The sequence below is a fragment of the Chrysemys picta genome, chromosome 3, assembly GCF_011386835.1.
Source record: "Chrysemys picta bellii isolate R12L10 chromosome 3, ASM1138683v2, whole genome shotgun sequence".
In the NCBI taxonomy this organism is placed as follows: Eukaryota; Metazoa; Chordata; order Testudines; family Emydidae; genus Chrysemys; species Chrysemys picta.
In genome coordinates, this window is record NC_088793.1 from 100,555,414 (window position 1) to 100,575,619 (window position 20,206).

General features: G+C 40.1%; 1 protein-coding gene across 11 annotated transcripts in view; it reads left to right on the forward strand.

The window, feature by feature from the left end:
* The window catches only part of LOC101951994 (A-kinase anchor protein 7), a 166,760-nt gene that overhangs the window by 47,327 nt on the left and 99,227 nt on the right, over positions 1 to 20,206 (forward strand). For all 11 annotated transcript variants that reach the window (XR_010599653.1, XR_010599651.1, XR_010599652.1 and 8 more), the window contains exon 6: positions 19,327 to 19,439. Coding sequence is in view for 8 of the 11 variants with exons in the window: in XM_065588638.1 (XP_065444710.1) it covers positions 19,327 to 19,439 (113 nt within the window). In the remaining 3 variants the exon portion in view is untranslated. The remainder of the gene's footprint in view (positions 1 to 19,326; positions 19,440 to 20,206) is intronic.

The following is a 20,206-nucleotide window of genomic DNA, read 5'->3' on the forward strand; positions in this document are numbered from 1 at the left end:
AACATTTGAATTTGCTACAGCATTATAACAGTAAACATATGTCTGGCAGCAAGGTTCTAAATCCAAGTGACCTAGAGGCAAAAATTCAGAAAAAAGCACGCCTAATATAGATTTTCTGTTTGAGTCAGTTGATTTTTTAATTATTCCACAACAAACTATTAGAACACATTTAGCACCATATAATTATCTACCAGGAACCACAGTGTAATTATGCCTAAAATGTGATGACAGGAGGATAAGAAGTAATTTTATTCTTTCTAGTTTTATTCTGTCATTTTAGAATTTCTGAGCTAAACACAAAGTAGCTATTGAGAATTTACTTTTGAGTCACTCTAGTCGACATTTGAGGCTTGATTGTATAAGGGAGTGAGTGTTCTCAGTCTCTGGCATGACTGGTTCCTAAAGACCAGATGCCTTTAAACTGTGCTACTTGTAGTCTATTAATGGAAGTGAAACTGTCATGATTGGTTAAATCACATAGACTACTATAACAGTTGTATTCAAGGAAGATAGAATTCGATTTTTGAAGACTCAGTGTCTGACTCTCATCTCACTTTTACCAGCATAAATCAGGAGTGAGTCCAGCAAGTGTTAAAACCAGTATAAGTGAGATCAGAATCAGTCTTTTGGTTATTACAGGCATCCTAAATGAATTGATTAGAAGGATCTGTTACATCGTTGGCAGTATCTAGGGTGACCAGACAGTAAATGTGAAAAATTGGGACAGGGGTGGGGGGTAATAGGAGCCTACATAAGACCAAGGCCCAAAAATCGGGACTGTCCCTATAAAATCAGGACATCTGGTCACCCTAGCAGTATCTGTAATGTTACTGCATGTTTTAGAGTAGCAGCCGTGTTAGTCTGTATCCGCAAAAAGAACAGGAGTACTTGTGGCACCTTAGAGACTAACAAATTTATTAGAGTGACTCGAGTGACATCATCATAGGACCTAATCACATCAGCCATACCATCAGGGGCTCGTTCACCTGCACATCTACCAATGTGATATATGCCATCATGTGCCAGCAATGCCCCTCTGCCATGTACATTGGCCAAACCGGACAGTCTCTACGCAAAAGAATTAATGGACACAAATCTGACATCAGGAATCATAATACTCAAAAACCAGTTGGAGAACACTTTAACCTGTCTGGCAATTCAATGACAGACCTGCGGGTGGCTATCTTACAACAGAAAAACTTCAAAAACAGACTCCAAGGAGAGACTGCTGAGCTGGAATTGATATGCAAACTAGATACAATCAACTCAGGATTGAATAAGGACTGGGAATGGCTGAGCCATTACAAACATTGAATCTATCTCCCCTTGTAAGTATTCTCACACTTCTTATCAAACTGTCTGTACTGGGCTAGCTTAATCATCACTTCAAAACATTTTTTTCTCTTACTTAATTGGCCTCTCAGAGTTGGTAAGACAACTCCCACCTGTTCATGCTCTCTGTATGTGTGTATATATATCTCCTCAATATATGTTCCACTCTATATGCATCCGAAGAAGTGGGAAGTAGCCCACGAAAGCTTATGCTTTAATAAATGTGTTAGTCTCTAAGGTGCCACAAGTACTGCATGTTTTGTCTCTTCTACAAGTACATGTTTTGATGAAATCTAAATATATTGTAGAAAAGGTAATGCACTATTTGGTACAACGTTATGAATTTTAATCTCATTAAATCATCAGTAGTGCCACTGAAACAATAAACATACAGACCTGTAGGCTTAACAGACTTTGGATGAGACTCACTGGTGTCAATAGGTAGTGTTCTGACCACCGGAGGGAGCCTATATTCCATGAATAGAGCAAGCATTCTTTAGTTCAGAGGTTCTCAACCTTATTTTTTTCCTGAGGGCCCCCCCACCATGCTATAAAAACTCCACAGCCTGCCAGTGCCATAACTGTTTTTCTGCATATAAAAGCCAGGACCAGCATTAGGGTGTAGCAAGTAGGGCAATTGCCCAGGGCCCCACAACACAGGGGGCCCCACAAAGCTAAGTTGTTCAGGCTTCAGCCCCAGGTGGCAGGGCTGGGAGCCCTGGGCTTCAGCCCCACACAGTGGGGCTTCAGCTTTCTGCCCTGGATACCAGCAAGTCTAACTCTGGCCCTGCTTGGCGGCCCCCCTGAAACCTGCTCATGGCCCCTCAAGGGGCCCCGGACCCCTGATTGAGAACCACTGCTTTAGTTAATACGATTGTATCCAAGGATGAAGAATATTCATGAAAAGCAGACTATTCTACTGTGTATTTAACTTCTTTAACAAAAAAAAAATAAGTAGAATTTCTCTGCATTGTGAATCTCTCTGAAAGCCAGGCACCTACCAAGATAATTCTTTGTATGTGATGTAAGAGTGAGCGAGCCTGGGTAGGAACATCCAATGAATACAGTTCTGATGTTTGCTTTTTTCTGGGAAACATTCCAGATTATTTATCATGTTCTACCCTCATAAATTCTGACCTTACAAATAGATGTTTTAGCATGGACCTCTGTGCCCATCAGATTATGGGTATAGACTGTAATGGTGGTGCTTCCTTATTAGCAGGGCTCTTTGTTCAGCCTGCTGATATTTGTCAGGAATAAGACCCTGCAGCTGCACCTGCCTCGTCTCTGGACAGCCTGATGAATACAGCTGGGCTGCATCCGGTAGAGCCCCTGACAGAATGCCTGCCTGATTGGCTGAGGAAGCTTGTAAGCCCAGGAGCAGCACCAGTTCACTGGCTGCTCAAAGCATTCACCCATGGCTGCAATAACACCTGTGCCTGCCTGTTCCCAGCCTTGCTCCCACCCTGCACCCAGCCTTGCCTCTGCTTTGCCTAACTCCAGGTAACCTGGCTCTGACCCTTGGCTTTGGCATCTGGCCCCCGATTCCGGTTCTGACCCTATGCTGGCTATCGATGCCTGCTCTAATCACTTGGCATCACTGCCCACATCCTGGTCTGATGCTGTTGAACAAAGTTGCACATATTCAGGCTTCAATTTTTTACCAGCAGATGGTATGTAGGACTAAGAGACTATATTTATTAAATAGCTGCTAATGGTAAAATGGTATATTGGTAATTATTTAAAATGTTAATGATGGTAGTTGGAAAAAGTTATTACAATAAAATTTTACTTTACATGTTTGTGAAGTATTTTATTGTTTAAGAACACTATCAATTTCAATTATCCTTTATTCCTACCTTCTTCAGGACCAGATTCGGATACCTTGACTCATGTTCTGTAGACAATATTTATGTTCCATTTTTGGCTTGGACAGTGACAATCAAGTCACTTTCACTTGTGTTTGTCAATTTGACTTTCAGGTTCTTAAAGCTACAACATGTGGGTTTCATAGATTCACAGGAATTGGGGTCAGAAGGGACAGTTATGCTCATCATCCAGTGATCTCTTGTATAACACAGGCCAAAAAACCTCACTACAGGCATACGGTTATAAATTAGAATTGTTTTCATTAAAAATCTTATTTAAAATATGGAAACATTTCTTTTGATTTTAAGTCTTACTCATTTCATTTGTATTTAATTTATACAAAGCCAGCATCTATTTAAATTTTGAACTGATTTTAAGTTCAGTATTTAAGCATCTAAACTTCACATTTTACTGATCTGAGGTGCTCGCCTCAAATAATGTAAAGTTGAGAGACCTCAAAGGATTTTATGTTAAATATTTATTTCATGCCATTGTGGTCCTTTATTCTTCAATAAGTTTTGATGCGGCTGATTAAGTGTTTTAATATATTAATGACTGTAATGGAAGGGAATACACAATAAAAAGATCACACAGGCATACAGCCTACTCTGATAACTGACAAGAGTGGATGCCTAATAAATCATTTAGTTATTGTATACGTTTATAGAATGCCTTAGCTTAAAAGCTATTGTAATTTTAATGGAGATGCAACTAATTTTATACAGAATGAACAGAAATCTGCTAGTCCTCATCCATGTTATAAACAAATAAATTAATGGAGATATCCTATCTCCTAGAACTGGAAGGGACCTTGAAAGGTCATTGAGTCCAGCCCCCTGCCTTCACTAGCAGGACCAAGTACTGATTTTGCCCCAGATCACTAAGTGGCCCCCTCAAGGATTGAACTCTCAACCCTGGGTTTAGCAGGCCAGTGGTCAAACCACTGCGCTATCCCTTCCCCCCAAAGTGTGCTGCTGTGATTTTATGGGGGTTTTCTCTGCTTTTGGTCCATATGCTGTTATGTAAGGGTCACAGGTGTGCTGGTACCAAAATGATAATCTAAGCTATGCAGCCCAGGATCTTGGCCTATCCATAGCAAGCAAATGAAACTGATTTAAGATTGAAAAGAAATGGCAGCGTGCTCATCATAAGGTTTCAAATATATAATTACATACAGAGGCAAACACATCCATATTGTATCCATTGGTGAAAATAAAAAGCAGCAAACTCCCATGTTTGTTGAGATGGTTGGAGGAACCAAGATGTCTGCTTATTGTTTACATTTCCTTTGTGCCCATTCTAGAGAAGGTTGATTGTCCGAGACCTAGCTTTAGCTCGTGCCTTCTGACGCTATGCAGTTCCCTCCACACAGCCTCTTTTAATCTTTGTTCTAAACAATATCCCCATTCATTTCTGTCCTCCTCCACTGGTAGGGGCTGAAAACTGTTTCATGGCTTTTGTCAAGATCATACATTTTCCCTAGGGCCTAGCATAACACAAACAAGTTTTACTTTTTACATTTAGTCTAATCAGTATTTAAACTTGTGTCTCCAGCATTAGACTACCAAATCTACTGCACTAGTGAACTCTACTTACTAACAGAGTATTTGTGTCTGCTTTACAGACACTTACACATATTCAGTCTCTGCTGCAGATAGCTTACAGTTTTCACAGACAATGCACAAATGCAAAAAGGACTTGTGGGGAAAGAGGGGCAGGGTGGGAAGCAACAAAAGGTATGTGACCGAATGGTGACGTTCAGTTTGAGGTGTTAGTCAAATGATATTGTAGGGAGTGAAATGTTTTGTAAAGATTTTCATATGTCTAGATTAATACTTTTGTTACGGGAGGACTAGGCCTTTTGGAGGAAATATCTTTGAAGGAGACACTATAAGGAGGAGAAATTGAAGGCCTGGTGGACTGGGTCATGGGTGTCAGGAGTAGGGTGACCAGATAAGTGTAAAAAGCAGGACATTTTTTTCAGGGGTGGTGGGTATAGTTGCACATATAAGACAAAGCCTGTAATATTGGGATGACTGGTCACCCTAGTCAGGAGTAAGGGATTTCATGGAAGAGTGGAAGGACAGCACAGATAGGATGGTTAATTGTGTGGCTTGGCAGAGCAAAGAGGGCAAGGAGGGAAATGGAAAGAAATGAAACAGAGAAATACGTGGGAGCTAGTTTGTACAAGATCTTGTAGATGAAGATAAGACCTTAAATCTGATATGGAAGACAACAGGAAGGCAGTGTCTGGACTTCGAAGGAGGCTGAATGAAATCACAGTAGTGCATCTGTGACACTCTTCAGGTGTACCCAGGATTGTGAGGCACCTCACCACTACCTGCCCTTAGCATTAAATAGTCTTGTTGTCCGTGCTTGCTGCAGAATAGCGCCCTGATACCAACAGCCTGTGGCAGCACAAGCGCTACCTTCCAGGCTTGCTCTCTTTGTACATGTAGCAACAGGCACAAACCAAACCTGCAGATCCGCGGAGTGTTCCCTATAGTGTCCAGGCCCTTAACCACTGAACAGTCTGACAAACATGCTAGGCCTGCTATTCCCAAAGGAATAGTACACACCAGCTTGTAAGATTCAACCCAGGATCACCACTTTGCTTAACACAACAGCACAGAGATATATTTATAGTGAAAACAAGAATAAGTTTATCATCAAAGATGGGAGACACAGGAGACAGTAAGCATATTGGAAACAAATGGTTAGGTATAAAACAATCATAATGTGCTTTTTAAAGGCTGAACTTAACTAACAGGTTAACCTGTCTAAAGAAGTTTCTCTCACCCAAAGTCCTCTGCAGCATTTTCAGTGAAGTTTGGCTGAGACCCTGCTTTAATGATGGCAAATGTGCTGTCCATTTACTTGCAGCTGTAGGATGAAGGGGCATCTTTGCCTTTACTGTTCATTGTCTTTACTCATAGGCAGGATAACCCCCTGTGGCTTATTTTTTTCCCTTGTATGCTCTTTTCTCATTGTTTTTATATCTTTAGCATTTGACTTTGTATGTAAGTGGACAAATACATTGTGTTAGCTTACAACGTTTAATTTACATCCCAGCCAGACACACATTTCTTAGCTTCTGTCTAGAGGAATTAGTCTAAGGCATGACACCTTTTAGTGACCTGCTTTTAACTTATATGCTTAAGAACATAATTTTCTGGTAACTCCTGGCATACCACATGTACATACCGTTAACAATGATATTGATAACCAATGTGACACTAACTTTCATTTGAGACCCCAAGTGAAAGTCTTTGGTGAAATAGTATGTACATACAAGAGTCAGGAAATACCTGTAGCCCCTCTGCATCCCCTTACCAGTTGGCATTAAGAGTTTCTTGGGTCTCAAATCAAGATAGAATATTTTTGTGTATGTATTTTGGACAGATTGTTGCTGGTGGTGGGACAAGAGACTAGGAACCCAGAGATGAGGATGTTAATAGACAAAGGTAAGAAATGACCAGGTCCTAGTCAAGAGCTTTTGTAATGAGTGGAAACAAATTTTGGAGAGGATGTAGAGCAGAGGAAGACAGTTTCAATGAGAGGGGAGGAGGTCAGAAAGGAGTAAAAGATGATGCACAGGTTGCTAGTGAACAATGGTAATGAGAAAAGACAAAAGAGAGGAGAGTTTAAGAAGAGAAATGGGTTCACTTTTAGCCATGTTAATATTGATCTGATGGAGGGTCATCTATGAAAAGGAGGCTGAGAGCCAATCTGAGATGTCACTATTCAGCGTGGAGGAACACATCAGGGTAGAAAGGTAGATCTTCGAGTTATCAGCATAGTGCTAGTAGTTGGAGTTGTACATCTGAATCAGATCATCCAGGTATAGAGGAGTCCTGACTGATGCTGAGATGGCAGGAGTAGGGAGAACAAGAGAAACCTCCAAAGGAGAAACTAAAGGAGCAGTTAGAGAGGTAGGAATAGAACCATGAGAGAAACACATTGAGTATATTAAGGCTAGAAAAGGAGAATTTCTAAGGAGGTTGTGATAAACCATGTATTGGGCTGGTGGGAGAGGGAGCAGTACACATGATAAATCTTGATTTTTAGTAAGGCGTTTGACACAGTCCCACATGACTGTGTCAAACTAGGGAAATGTGGTCTAGATGAAATTACTATAAGGTGGGTATCCACAAATGGTTTAAAGATCATACTCAAAGAGTAGTTATCAATGGTTCACTGTCAAATTGGAAGGACATATCTAGTAGGGTCCTGCAGGGTCAGTCCTAGGTCCAATACTAGTCAATATTTTCATTAGTGATTTGGATAATGGAGTGAAGAGTACACTTATAAAATTTGCAGATGACACCAACCTGGGAGGGGTTGCAAATGCTTTGGAGGGCAGGATTAGAATTCAAATGCACAACTACAAAATGAGGAGTAACTGTCTAGATGGTAGTAGTGCTGAAAAGGATCTGGGGGTTATAATGGATCACAAATGCAATATGAGTCAACAGTGTGATGCAATTACGAAAAAAGAAGGCTAATATTTTAGGGTGTTTTACATACAACACCCTTGGTAAGGCAGAGGAGGTAATTTTCTTGCTCAGCAATGGTGAGGCCTCGCCTGGAGTATTGTGTACAATTCTGGGACAACACTTTAGGAATGATCTGGACAAACTGGAGAAAGTCCAGAAAGCAAACAACCAAAATGACAAAAGGTTTAGAAAAACTGACCTCCAAGGAAAGGTTAAAAAAAAAACTGGGCATGTTTAGTCTTGAGAAAAGAAGACAGAGGGGACCTGATAACAGTCTTTGAATATATTAAGGACTGTGCTAAAGAGGGTGGTGATCCACTGGTCTCCAAGTCCCCTGAAGGTAGGACAAGAAGAAATGGGCTTAATCTACAGCAAGAGAGATTTAGGTTAGATATTAGGAATAACTTTCTAAGGATAGTTAAACTTTGGAATAGGCTTTCAAGGGAGGTTGTGAAATCCGCATCATGGATGCTTTTAAGCACAAGGGGGACAAACATCTGTCAGAGATGGTCTAGGGTTACTAGGTCCTGCCTTATCACAGAGGGTTAGACTTTGTGACCTCTCAAGGTCCCTTCCAGCCCTATGTTTCTGGTTCTATGCAGAAGAAGACAGGAAGATGAGGATATAGAAGATACTTTGCAGCTTGCCTAGAAAGACTGGTAAAGGCTGCTTGAGCAGGGTAGGCAGGGGCTCAAGGAGGGGGGTAGAATAGAGGAATTTGACTGCAGTCAGCCTGGCAGCAGTAGTAGTCTGCATGTGCAGAAAACAGAGAGGGAACATGGATAAGAGTTATTCTTGGCTCTTCAGTGATTAACAAGGTCCAGTCAATGTAATCTTATTTAAAAGTCTTTCATGTTATGCTGTGTATTCAGGTATGGTAATGATATCGATACTAAAAGGCAGTCTTTAAATGAGGGATTACAAGTCATTTTCTTCTCATCCTTAATAATGAGATTTAAATGTATTCAGTTTATTTCATGGTGTTTTATCTTTATACCTATAGCATTCATTCATTGCCAGTTTAATCCTCACTCATAATTATATGTCTGAGAAGAAAAAAATAGTATTCTTGGCATTTGCTTGCACAACTCTCTAATTCTGCATTGTTTAACCTCTTCTTCAAGATAACTGATTCAGAGATAGCTTAGATTGTAAGCTTCTCTCTCTGTTTATACAGCACCAGGACAATGGGGCTTTGATCCTGATTAAGACCTCTGGGCACTACTATAATACAAATCACCTTGATCGATCAGTCCATCAGCCCTCACAGAGAGAGCACCAATCACAACACATCATTCATGTTGTTCTAGCCAGTCCTTCAGCCACCTGCTGGCCAGGCTATTAGTGGCGCTGGACACCCAATCGGTATAGCGCACCGCAACTCAGAATCCCTGAGCGATCCACCAGCTTCAGCCTCCCAAGCAGCTGGGATTACAGGCGCACACCACCACACCCAACATAATACAAATTAGGGTGTGTCTGCTCCCCTCGTTTCCCCACAGAGCTCCCATTATTGAGTTCCAGATTTGTTCTTGAAATGCTGCACATGGAAAGCTGGATAGAATTCTGAAAACATGGGGACTGGTCTCACCCCTTCAAATAAATTATCTCTTACATTTTACTGGGACCTAGTGAACAACTGTAGCTATGACAAATGCATACTAGATGGAACAATGACGATCTAATTTTTGCTGATTAGGAAAGATTGTCCTGATGTAAAAGTAACACCCATTATACATTGCTTAGGCCAGAGGCTGAGTGGAAGACGGACACAATTTCTGGGATAAAGTTGGCCTCAACTTTTTATTAGTAAATTCAGCCTAACTCCAGGCAAGGAATTCTTGCCAAACCTGAACACCAATGTGCATTGGTAACCCACATGGCAGTACACTCCCTGAGTTGTAAACAGTGAATGCCAGCAGATTTATGTCCCTTGACATATGCACACAGAGAGGTTACTTGGTGCAGCTTCTTCCTAGATCATGCTTTATGAACAAGAACATCTGTTTATATACCCATATGAATACCTGAACAGCACACAACTTGCACCACAGGTATTTGGGATTGCTATACCCTGTACCCTTAACCAAGGTGAAAAACCCCTATAGGCAAAACCCAACACCATCAAACCAAGTTACAGTGGAAACACCTAGAAATAAATTGCTTTTTAATCTCTGTTCACGTATGGGCATGATGTAAAGACAATCGTACACAGGGGAAGTGCTACGCATAGGTGGAGAAAACAAGATGTTCCTTCTTCAATGGAGAGATCAAAAACAATGCAAGTTTCAGATGAGGCAACCCCCTTTTTACTCTCCGAAGAGGACACTGTTCAGTAAGTTAGGTGGCATGACTCCAGGCCCAATTGTCAATCCGTCCCATCAGAGACTGAAGGGTTACTGGGCCATTCAGGACCCACAGTCTTTGAGCAGGACAGCAAGAGTCACCGTTTAGATCAGATCCCTTCCTTCAGCCCCAGAATGAATAGGGTGGCCCTGATAGGCAGCTTGACACTGTGATCATACATTCCAGAGCATTAATTTGATTGCAAAAGAAGGCTTACCCAGTACAATAAACTATGATGTATATATGTAGTTGTGATATAGACACGGAAATATTAGCAACTAAAATTATTAGCTTCGGCTTCCTTAGGTATTGTTATTACTATTATTTACATTATTGTAGCAGCCAGAGGCCCACAGACAGTTTCAGGCCCCTTTGTGGTAGGTGCTGTACATGCAAATAGTAAGGAACAGTCCCTAACCTGAAGAGCTTACAGTCAAAATAGATACACGGTGGAGAGAAAACAGGTGCAGAGGAGAACTGACTTGCCCAAAGTTATGCAGCAGTTCAGTGACAGCTGGCAAAGAACCCCAGTCTCCCATACCCTACTTGATGGACCACACTGCCTCTTGGCAATTAAATTCATGTACATAAAATACAGAATAATCTTTGTGGACTGCTGAAAAACAGGGCCCGGTGCTACACTGCCTTACACACTATGTAGCCCCACTGAAGTCAGGACAGAACGTGACTCCCTAGTGCAGTTTTCACAAATTTCATGTTTGGTCCAATTCCCTACTCAGGGAAAACTAAGAGCAGATCCTCAGCTGGAGCAAACTGCCCCCTTATGAAGTCAATGGGAGTTGTGCCTGAGTAAGGGGTGCAAGAATTGGCCCTTACAGCTTTTCAAGTGCCTTTCCTGTAGCAGCAGGAGACTGCCCGAACAGCTCCTCCTCAACCAACACTTCCACTAAGTGATACCTGGCAAAATATGTTGAAAGCCTGTCAAAAGGTACAAGGTCTACAAATTACGTATTTTAAGAGGTGGGTTCACTTTGAAGTGGCATTAGAAAAATCAGAATGCATTGACATGTTCAACCTCCTATCATTTCTTTTCATTTTATAAGGTAAGATATGCGATTCTATAAGATTTGTGTGTCATTTAATAAAAAAATTACTGTTTCTAGCTTTGTTTTTTTTAAAACTTGAAGCTACATTGTGAACAGGTTACCGAGATAACAGAACAGCAGAGGAAAATGCACGTACCATTCACAATCCATGCGTAGGTATTTCTAATGCAAGCTGGAAAATGGAAATAGCTATTTGTGTTACAGTTTATGGCTCAATGTCAAATTCACCATATGAATCACTATTGATTTAGCTATTCCATTTTTGGGTCCTTCCACATGCAATTATTTTGAGCAACTTTCCCCATAAATAGGTTTGAAATGTGATATAGCAAAAGTTATGTAATGGATGCAGCTGCATCTAATGTAAGGGATCCAAGTGACATGGGGTAATTTGAACATTATGAAAATAAAGTACAAAATACTTAAGAGAATGTCAAATTGTATGAAAGATAAGTTTTCCAATAACTTAAGAACTGCTCCAAAAATGAGTGCTAGGAAGCAATTTAAAAAAAAAGGGCAAACTTGGATCTTACTTGTTAGTCTGAGGGCATGGCAATATTGATTTATGAACTCAAATGCAAGGTACTCATTTTAGCACTGCACATGGGGGACTGTACTACTAGTAATCCTGTCACTGGCTTTCTACTCTCTCCCAAATCAAATGCATACCTCTTATTCAAGTCCCTCCACAAACTCTCCTACCTTTGGGCTGTTGAATCATTTTACACTCTCTTCCCTCATCACCAGCTTTCCACCTGGCTGTCCCCCTTTTGTGTCCTTCTCTCACATGCCTCCTACACTTGCAACTCCCTTTCTGACCCCATTTGCCATGCCTCCCTGCCCCTCCGCCTTTAAATGTCTTCTCAAAACCCACTTCAAGTAGGTGTATAACCAATAACCTAATAACATTTAAAAAATCACTTTGCAAACTAAGAAAGTTTTGTTATATTCAAGACTCATGCATTAGCCTCCCATATGCTCTCAATCACACTGTCCTTTCCCTCTTCTATTACTTGAGTCATTATCTCCTCCTGCGTGTTCTCATCTTCATTTTAAATTGTAATAGCTTTGAAGCAGGGAATCTTGCTTTATTTGTTCTGTAAAGGACAACACACACAGTGGGGATGCTATATAGAAGTAACAAATAATAATGATAAAATATGGAGCCCTGCATCTGTAGTATTGGTTAAAGCAGTTGGAAATCACTGGGGCACACAGCTCCTCCTTCCTCTGGCACTTGGAATTACCCCCAGCAGTGGGCAGTCTGTGGGGGTGATACAGGCACACACATACACTCAATTGAATATAAACAAATAACACAAGTATGTAGGGATAAAATTAGGAAGCCAAGGCATAAAACGAGATCAAACTAGCTAGAGACATAAAGGGTAACAAGAAAACATTCTACAAATACATTAGAAGCAAGCGGAAGACCAAGGGCAGGGTAGGCCCATTACTCAATGAGGGGGGCAAAATAATAACAGAAAATGTGGAAATGGCAGAGGTGCTTAATGACTTCTTTGTTTTGGTTTTCACCAAGAATGTTGGTAATGACTGGACATCTAACATAGTGAATGCCAGTGAAAATGAGGTAGGATCAGAGGCTAAAATAGGGAAAGAACAAGTTAAAAATTACTTGGGCAAATTAGATGTCTTCAAGTCACCAGGGCCTGATGAAATGCATCTTAGAATACTCAAGGAGCTGACTGAGGAGATATCTGAGCCATTAGCGATTATCTTTGAAAAGTCATGGAAGATGGGAGAGATTCCAGAAGACTGGAAAAGGGCAAATATTATGCCAATCTATAAAAAGGGAAATCAGGACAACCCGGAGAATTACAGACCAGTCAGCTTAACTTCTGTACCTGGAAAGATAATGGAGCAAATAATTAAGCAATCAAATTGCAAAGATCTAGAAGATAACAAGGTGATAAGTAACAGCATGGATTTGTCAAGAACAAATCTTGTAAAACCAACCTGATAGCTTTCTTTGACAGGGTAAGAAGCCTTGTGGGTAGGGGGAAACGGTAGATGTCTTGCCTCTAGTAAGGCTTTTGATACTGTCTTGCATGACCTTCTCATAAACAAACTAGGGAGATGCAACCCAGATAGAGCTACTATAAGGTGGGTGCATAACTGGTTGAAAACCATTCCAGGGAGTAATCATCATTGTTTCACAGTCATTCTGGAAGGGTATAACGAGTGGGGTCCCTCAGGGATCAGTTCTGGGTCTGGTTCTGTTCAATATCTTCATCAGTGATTTAGATCGGGGTCGGCAGCCTTCGGCACGCGGCCCATCAGGGTAATCTACTTGCGGGCCGCAAGACATTTTGTTTGCATTGACCGTCCGCAGGCATGGCCCCTTGCAGCTCCCACTGGTCACAGTTTGCCATTCCCAGCCAATGGGAGCTGCGGAAATGGTGAACCATGGCCAGTGGGAGCTGCGGAGGGCCATGCCTGCGGACGGTCAATGTAAACAAAATGTCTTGCGGCCTGCAAGTGGATTACCCTGATGGACCGCGTGCTGAAGGTTGCTGACCCCTGATTTAGATAATGGCATAGAGAGTACACTTATAAAGTTTTCAGATGATACCAAGCTGGGTGGAGTTGCAAGTGCTTTGGAGGATAGGATTATAATTCAAAATGATCTGGAGAAATGTTCTGAAGTAAATAGGATGAAATTCAATAAGGACAAATACAAAGCACTCCACTTAGGAAGGAACAATCAGTTGCACATATACAAAATGGGAATGACTGTCTAGGAAGGAGAACTGTGGAAAGGTATCTGGGGGTCATAGTAGACCACAAGCTAAATATGATTCAGAGTGTAATACTGTTGCAAAAGAAGAGAACATCATTCTGGGATGTATTAGCAGGAGTGTTGTAAGCAAGACAATAAGTAATTCTTCCGCTCTACTCCACGCTGATTAGGCCTCAACTGGAGTATTGTGCCCAGTTCTGGGCGGCACATTTCAGGAAAGATGTGGATAAATTGAAGAAAGTCCAAAGAAGACCAACAAAAATGATTAAAGGTCTAGAAAACGTGACCTCTGAAGGAAGATTGAAAAATTGGGTTTGTTTAGTTTGGAGAAGAGAAGACAGAGGGGACATGATAACAGTTTTCAAGTACATAAAAGGTTGTTACAAGGAGGAGGGAGAAAAATTGTTCTTCTTAACCTCTGAGGATAGGACAAAAAGAAATGGGCTGAAATTGCAGCAGTGGATGTTTAAGTTGTACATTAGGTAAAAATTCCTAACTGTTAGGGTAGTTAAGAACTGGAATAAATTGCCTGTGGCGGTTGTGAAATCTCCATTATTGGAGATTTTTAAGAGCAGTTTAGACAAACACCTGTCGAAGATGGTCTAGATAATACTTAGTCCTGCCATGAGTGCACAGGACTGGCCTAGATGACATCCTGAGGTCCCTTCCAGTCCTGTGATTCTATGAATTCCTTGGAAACTTAAAATTGCTATCTCCTCTCACTAAAATGATACATTTTTGTCCATTATGCATAGTACTTTGTTTTTAAAATTAAGAAAGAGTGTGTTTTGAAAAACATCCTCTTGTGTAAAGTTAGAGATGATGTAACAGAGATGTACAGGTCACAGTTGGCAGAGAACAAAGAGACATGGGCCATGGATGCCCTAAGGGCACTTACAGTCTAGGACCCCAGTAATTCCATCTATGCTCACATTGAGGAGCACCATACTCCATGAATAGTCAGTCCTATTGAAATCAATGGGACTGCAATCAGATCTGTACAGGTGGACCCGTGTTCTGGCACTGGGGCTCAGTATGGGTGCAGGGATCCACTCATGAAAATCTCGATTGCCGGATTTGAACCTAAAGTCCTTCTCGGTGTAAGTATGGGTGGCAAAACAGAGCCCTAAGCAGACAAACAAAACAATGCAGTGCACTGGGCTGAGACAAAGCATCAGAGGCTGGTGCAGAGTTGTTTGTTTTAATAAGAATAATCCTTCTTTGTTGTGAGGACTAGGGTTGATAAATACACAAAACAATACAAATCAAACACCCAGGAGACTATAACATGGATTTGTTACAGAGCGAATTTTTTACAGATTTTTTTTAAATAAATGTAACACTTCTTTATTCAGCAGATTATTTAACCTATCAACCACAAAGAATAAACTGGAGGCTACTGTACTTGGAAACCCATGAATAGGAGTTACCAATTGCATTGTTTTGAACATGCATCTCTAACTTATTTTTAATAGTCTGTTTTTGATGTGCTAATCTGCTGTTCACTGACATTTGCCTGGACAGCTGTATAATCTTTGGCATCATTCTTCAAATGAATGTTCCACAAAGACATACAAAACATTGTTTCAAATGTAGAAATAGGTAAAACCATATTGACAAATATCTGGCACTTTAAACAGAGCAAACAGTGACAAATCTCACATTGAATATGTCCATATCATTAGAATGCACCTGCTACCATAACTAAATAGTACAGCCCATTTACATTAACATTAGCTTAACAACTAGAAACTCTAATATTGATGCTGCTGTATTACTTCATCTCCAGCTGCTGTATTAATACCAAAATATTTTCAAATAACTTGCTTTTACATTCTAAAGGGCCAAAATTCAGCCTGGTTGTAACTTCAATAAGATTGTTAATTTGGCGCTTTAATAGAAAAACTCTTGACATAAAGCCAGGTTCCCAAACCTTGTTATAGCATTCCTTCTCTAAATACAGGAAAAATATTGCAGTCTTCCATGTATAAATTGAATCGGATGAAGGACTATGAAGGAAGGAAAATAAATGTGCATTTTAGAGTATATTTTAAACCAATGGATACACCTACCCTACTAGTTTCCCTATTTCAGGATTAAATTCACCCCTATGCAGAAAGCCAGCCTCAAGTGAGATGTAAGTGGTTCACAGACCCTATGCTGGCCCTCTGCACAGGGATGAATTTCACCTTTATGGGGTTAATTTTTGCTTTGGTGTGTTTATGTAGAATTCAGCCTATTGAATATTTGCTACTCTGTGTTAAATATCTGATTCCAGGCTGCAGCTAAAATGAATACTGCCCACCACTACATGCATTTTGTCTGGACTCTCCCTTGGCAGAGAAGAGAAAAAATATTTATTTCGAGCTCTTATATAGCACTCATCAGTAGATCTCAACGTGCCTTCCAAAAGGACAAGCAGACGTTCTCAGGGGGGGAGGAAGCTTCTCGTGACCTAACCTTATTTCTCCCCAAGAATAGTGAGGTGCTTCAAGGGGAGCCCATTGTTGCATGAAGCCCAGTGGATCTGGAAGGTGGAGAAAAGGAAAGCTTATATCATTTTAGCATTTATTATTTTATTTATGGTAGTACGTGGACGCGTAAACCAAGAGCAGTGCCCTTTGGGTTAGGTAATGTACACATGGACAGAGAGACAGTCCCTGCCTTTAAGAGCTTAAAGTCAAAATAGACAAGACAAAGGATAGGAGGGGAGACAGAAGCATAGAGAGGAGCAGTGACTTGCCCAACGGCCTGCAGCAGGTTGGTGGCAGAGTTGGGAATAGAACCCAGGAGTATTAATTAATTAATAGAACTTCTGGAGTTTGTTAGTTACTTTTGGCTACTACAAAAATAGGGCTGGATCCTGCTCCCATGGAAGTCAATGGGAGTTTTGCCATTGACTTCAGTGGGAGCAGATTCCAGTCTACAGAGATTTGTGGGGTTTTAGTCCTGCAAGTAAATAAAGCCACCATCATGTTTAGAATGCGCACAACATATTCTCTCTTTTCTGTTATAAAATGTTATTCTCTATGGAGAAAACCTTCAGTCCTGTTTCTTGCCAGAATAGCCAGGTTGGGCACTGAGGAGAAAATGAAGAGTGAATCCTTTCCATAGACTGTGAATCCTCTCCACAGAGCCACTCTTCAACCAGTGTTACAGCCTTGAGGATTTAATAGGACAGGTCACAGAACCCAGATGTGCCCCCTCTGCTGGTATGGGAGGATCTACATAGGAGTTAATCTTTCAGTCCACCGTGCCCTTCCTATCCTTATTGCCTTGGTATGCAGGAAACTACCCTAGAATTCATCTGCACACAGTGCAGGGGGATCACGTCCCCAACCAATCCTCTTCACTGCCTCATACCAGTTCCACTACCAGAACCCTTGATGGCCACAGAAACAAGCATAGGATTGACCCCCTACGTATTCTTTAAATAAGGGCAATTACTGTAGTTTATTTTCTGTTTTAAAAAGCTGAAACCACTCAAAAGTAACCCCAAAACAAACCCCATGGGCACACAGAAACATGCAAAATGGAACACATTTTGGTAAGGATTTGTTATTGCATATAGGCCTTATAGTACAAACACTTAAGCATGTGCATAACTCAGTACTTGAATAGTCTTGTTGAACTCAAATTGACATATCATGAAACATATGCATAAGTGATTCCAGGATCAGGACCTATATTTTAAATATATGGCCAAGTGACAACTACTTACAGGTAGGTGTTTTTTTAGTAAACTGAAAAAATAAAAAAAAAAAACATGGTAGAGAAAAATCCTCTGGATTTTAAAAACAGTATATTGGTATCTTTCATAATTTAAGTTTCTTTTAAAAATACACTATGTAATTATACCTTAGAAACCTAAATAAAATTAGTTTCCTAACTAATGTTATGAATAGGCTAGTTTTTAGTTTTAGTTATGTATTTTTACAGAGTGCGCTTGGGGGAAATATTAACTTAAAGGATATGAAAGATAATGTGGAGTTATGCCTTTTCAAATCCAGGGGATTTTCTCTACAACATACTGTAACCACAGCATTAAATTAGACCAATCTTAAGCTCAAAACTTTAGATCCTGATTCTATGAAGGCTTAGGCACATGCTTAACTTTACATACTGTGTGAGTCATCCCACTGACCACACTAAGAGCTTGTCTACAGACACAAATACTCAGGAAAGTTAAGGCAAATCAATTGAAGGTGAGAAGTCAAGGAACATATATTAAAGCTCATTTAACCCCAAACCTCTCCTCCCCCACTGACTCCATATGTGGAGTAAAGTGACCTTAATTTGCTGTAACTTAATACTCATACTTTAACCTGTTTAGTCTATTTATAAAAACAGAATAGTCAGGAAACAAGTTTTAGTTTTAATTTTCTAATTCTAATTTAATTTCAGAGAGTATTTAAAAAAAAAAAAACTATGACCAAGGAGGATTAAGACCACTCTACTCCTAAGTGAGAGCATCCACATGGGAGATTAACATTCTTTAATTTATGCACATTGATTTCACATGTTTAGTTGACCCACTTTAACTTTCCTGAATGTTCCAGTATAGACATACCCTAGTATGCATAGTTGCAAACACCCTATGTAGTGTTCAAGCTGGCTAACTCTAGATAGTAACTGGTCTAATGGGGTGCAAGATCACTATTGTAGATTTCATTAGTGTCGATTGTAGTTGTGGTGATTTAACTTTCAGTAAGTTGAACATTTATATTGTTCTAGGTAGATGGGCTGGGAGTGAGTAAGAGAGGTCAATATAGAAGCTTTGCCTAGCCTTGGATGTAGGCAAATAGCCACATGAAAAAGGAAAGTTCCAGTCTTCTCAGTCAGTTGAACTGCACATTCCACTTTACACAGGTGTCAGAAAGCCAACAGATAGATGTTTACTTTTTATTTATTTTTAACTAACTGTGGAGCACTAGTGAAGAACATCACATTTGATCTATTCTCAATCTTTGCCCTTCACAATTAGGCCAAATTTGGTGATTATTAAGCAAAATTCCCTTGGCCTGAAATGGTCATTCAAGTAAGGACCATAGAATTTGACACAGAATAGCTTTTCTTTGTCTAATGAATTTTATTATCCATAACTATTCTTTTGTCATTTGCAATTGTATTAATCATTGCAATCCCTGAACAATTTAAATGTAAAGGTACTATTGTGGTCGGAGAAACAGATTTTAGACTGGATATTGATTGGTTTAAATAGATTGCCAATGATTTATTTTTAAATAAAGTAACTTGTGTCTCAGATCAGCTGCAATTATCAGATTGATCTGTTCAGATATAACATGCAACTTTGAAGGAAACTAGAAAGCTGCCTTTCCCTTTTTATTGATTATCTTCACTTTTCACATGGGATGGATCTGACTCAGTTGAAAGCACATTTTTAAGCATCCACCGTACTTGATATCTTAGGGCCTCTGCATTTTTCATTCTCCAGAGACCATGAAGAAGATATTTCAAGAAAAGGGCATCTTGGCAGGAGAAAACAGAGCTTTTAAACCTCACTTGACCTTCATGAAGCTGTCAAAATCACCAGAGCTACGTAAGCAGGTAAGCTCAAATTTGATGCAACACGACAGCAGCCATCCAAAAAGTTTATTTTAGAGAGCAAATGGTAAGCACACCAGTTTTACTTTAGCTGTATTCTAGAGCAGTCAAGGTTTGACTTCTTTGTAACCAGGTGTGCTGGTAAGACTTTAAAATATTAGTCTTTTACGAAAAAAGTTAATATGTAAAATGTTTTTGTCCAAAGTTGTACTACAAAATACTTCTCTTGATAGTCTTGATATGTTAACAATTATGGTCTATTTTCTCTTGCAAAAGAATCTAAAGATTACAATTATGTCTAAAGTATTGTTCCAGTGTACCTTAAATAAAGATTTTTGAATTATACGGAAATTAACTGTCCAGCATGTCGGACTACTGACTCTGGAATGAAGAGCATTTATAACAACATGAATTGATAGATCATATCTTTCAGGCTGCCTTTTTGGGGGGAGTGGGGGAGGTCCTCCTATTTTTCTTGCAACTGCATTATCCTCTCCCAGTGGCATTCCACTTTCCATTCTAATGGGAAAACAGAAAAGGCGAGCAACTTTCTGCGTGAACCAAAGCACAGTAACTGAGGATCAGCCATAAGGGCAAGATATTTTAACTCCATATTCTTTGCTAAAAATGTTTATTTATGTATGCTGATGTGAACAGATGCAGAGGAGAGCTTTCCAAAATATTTGCTCTTTATCTCAGCTTTTGGTAGTGTAAATGAGGTATTCATTTGTTCATTGCAAGTTATTTATTAATCTATATGGTATTATGCA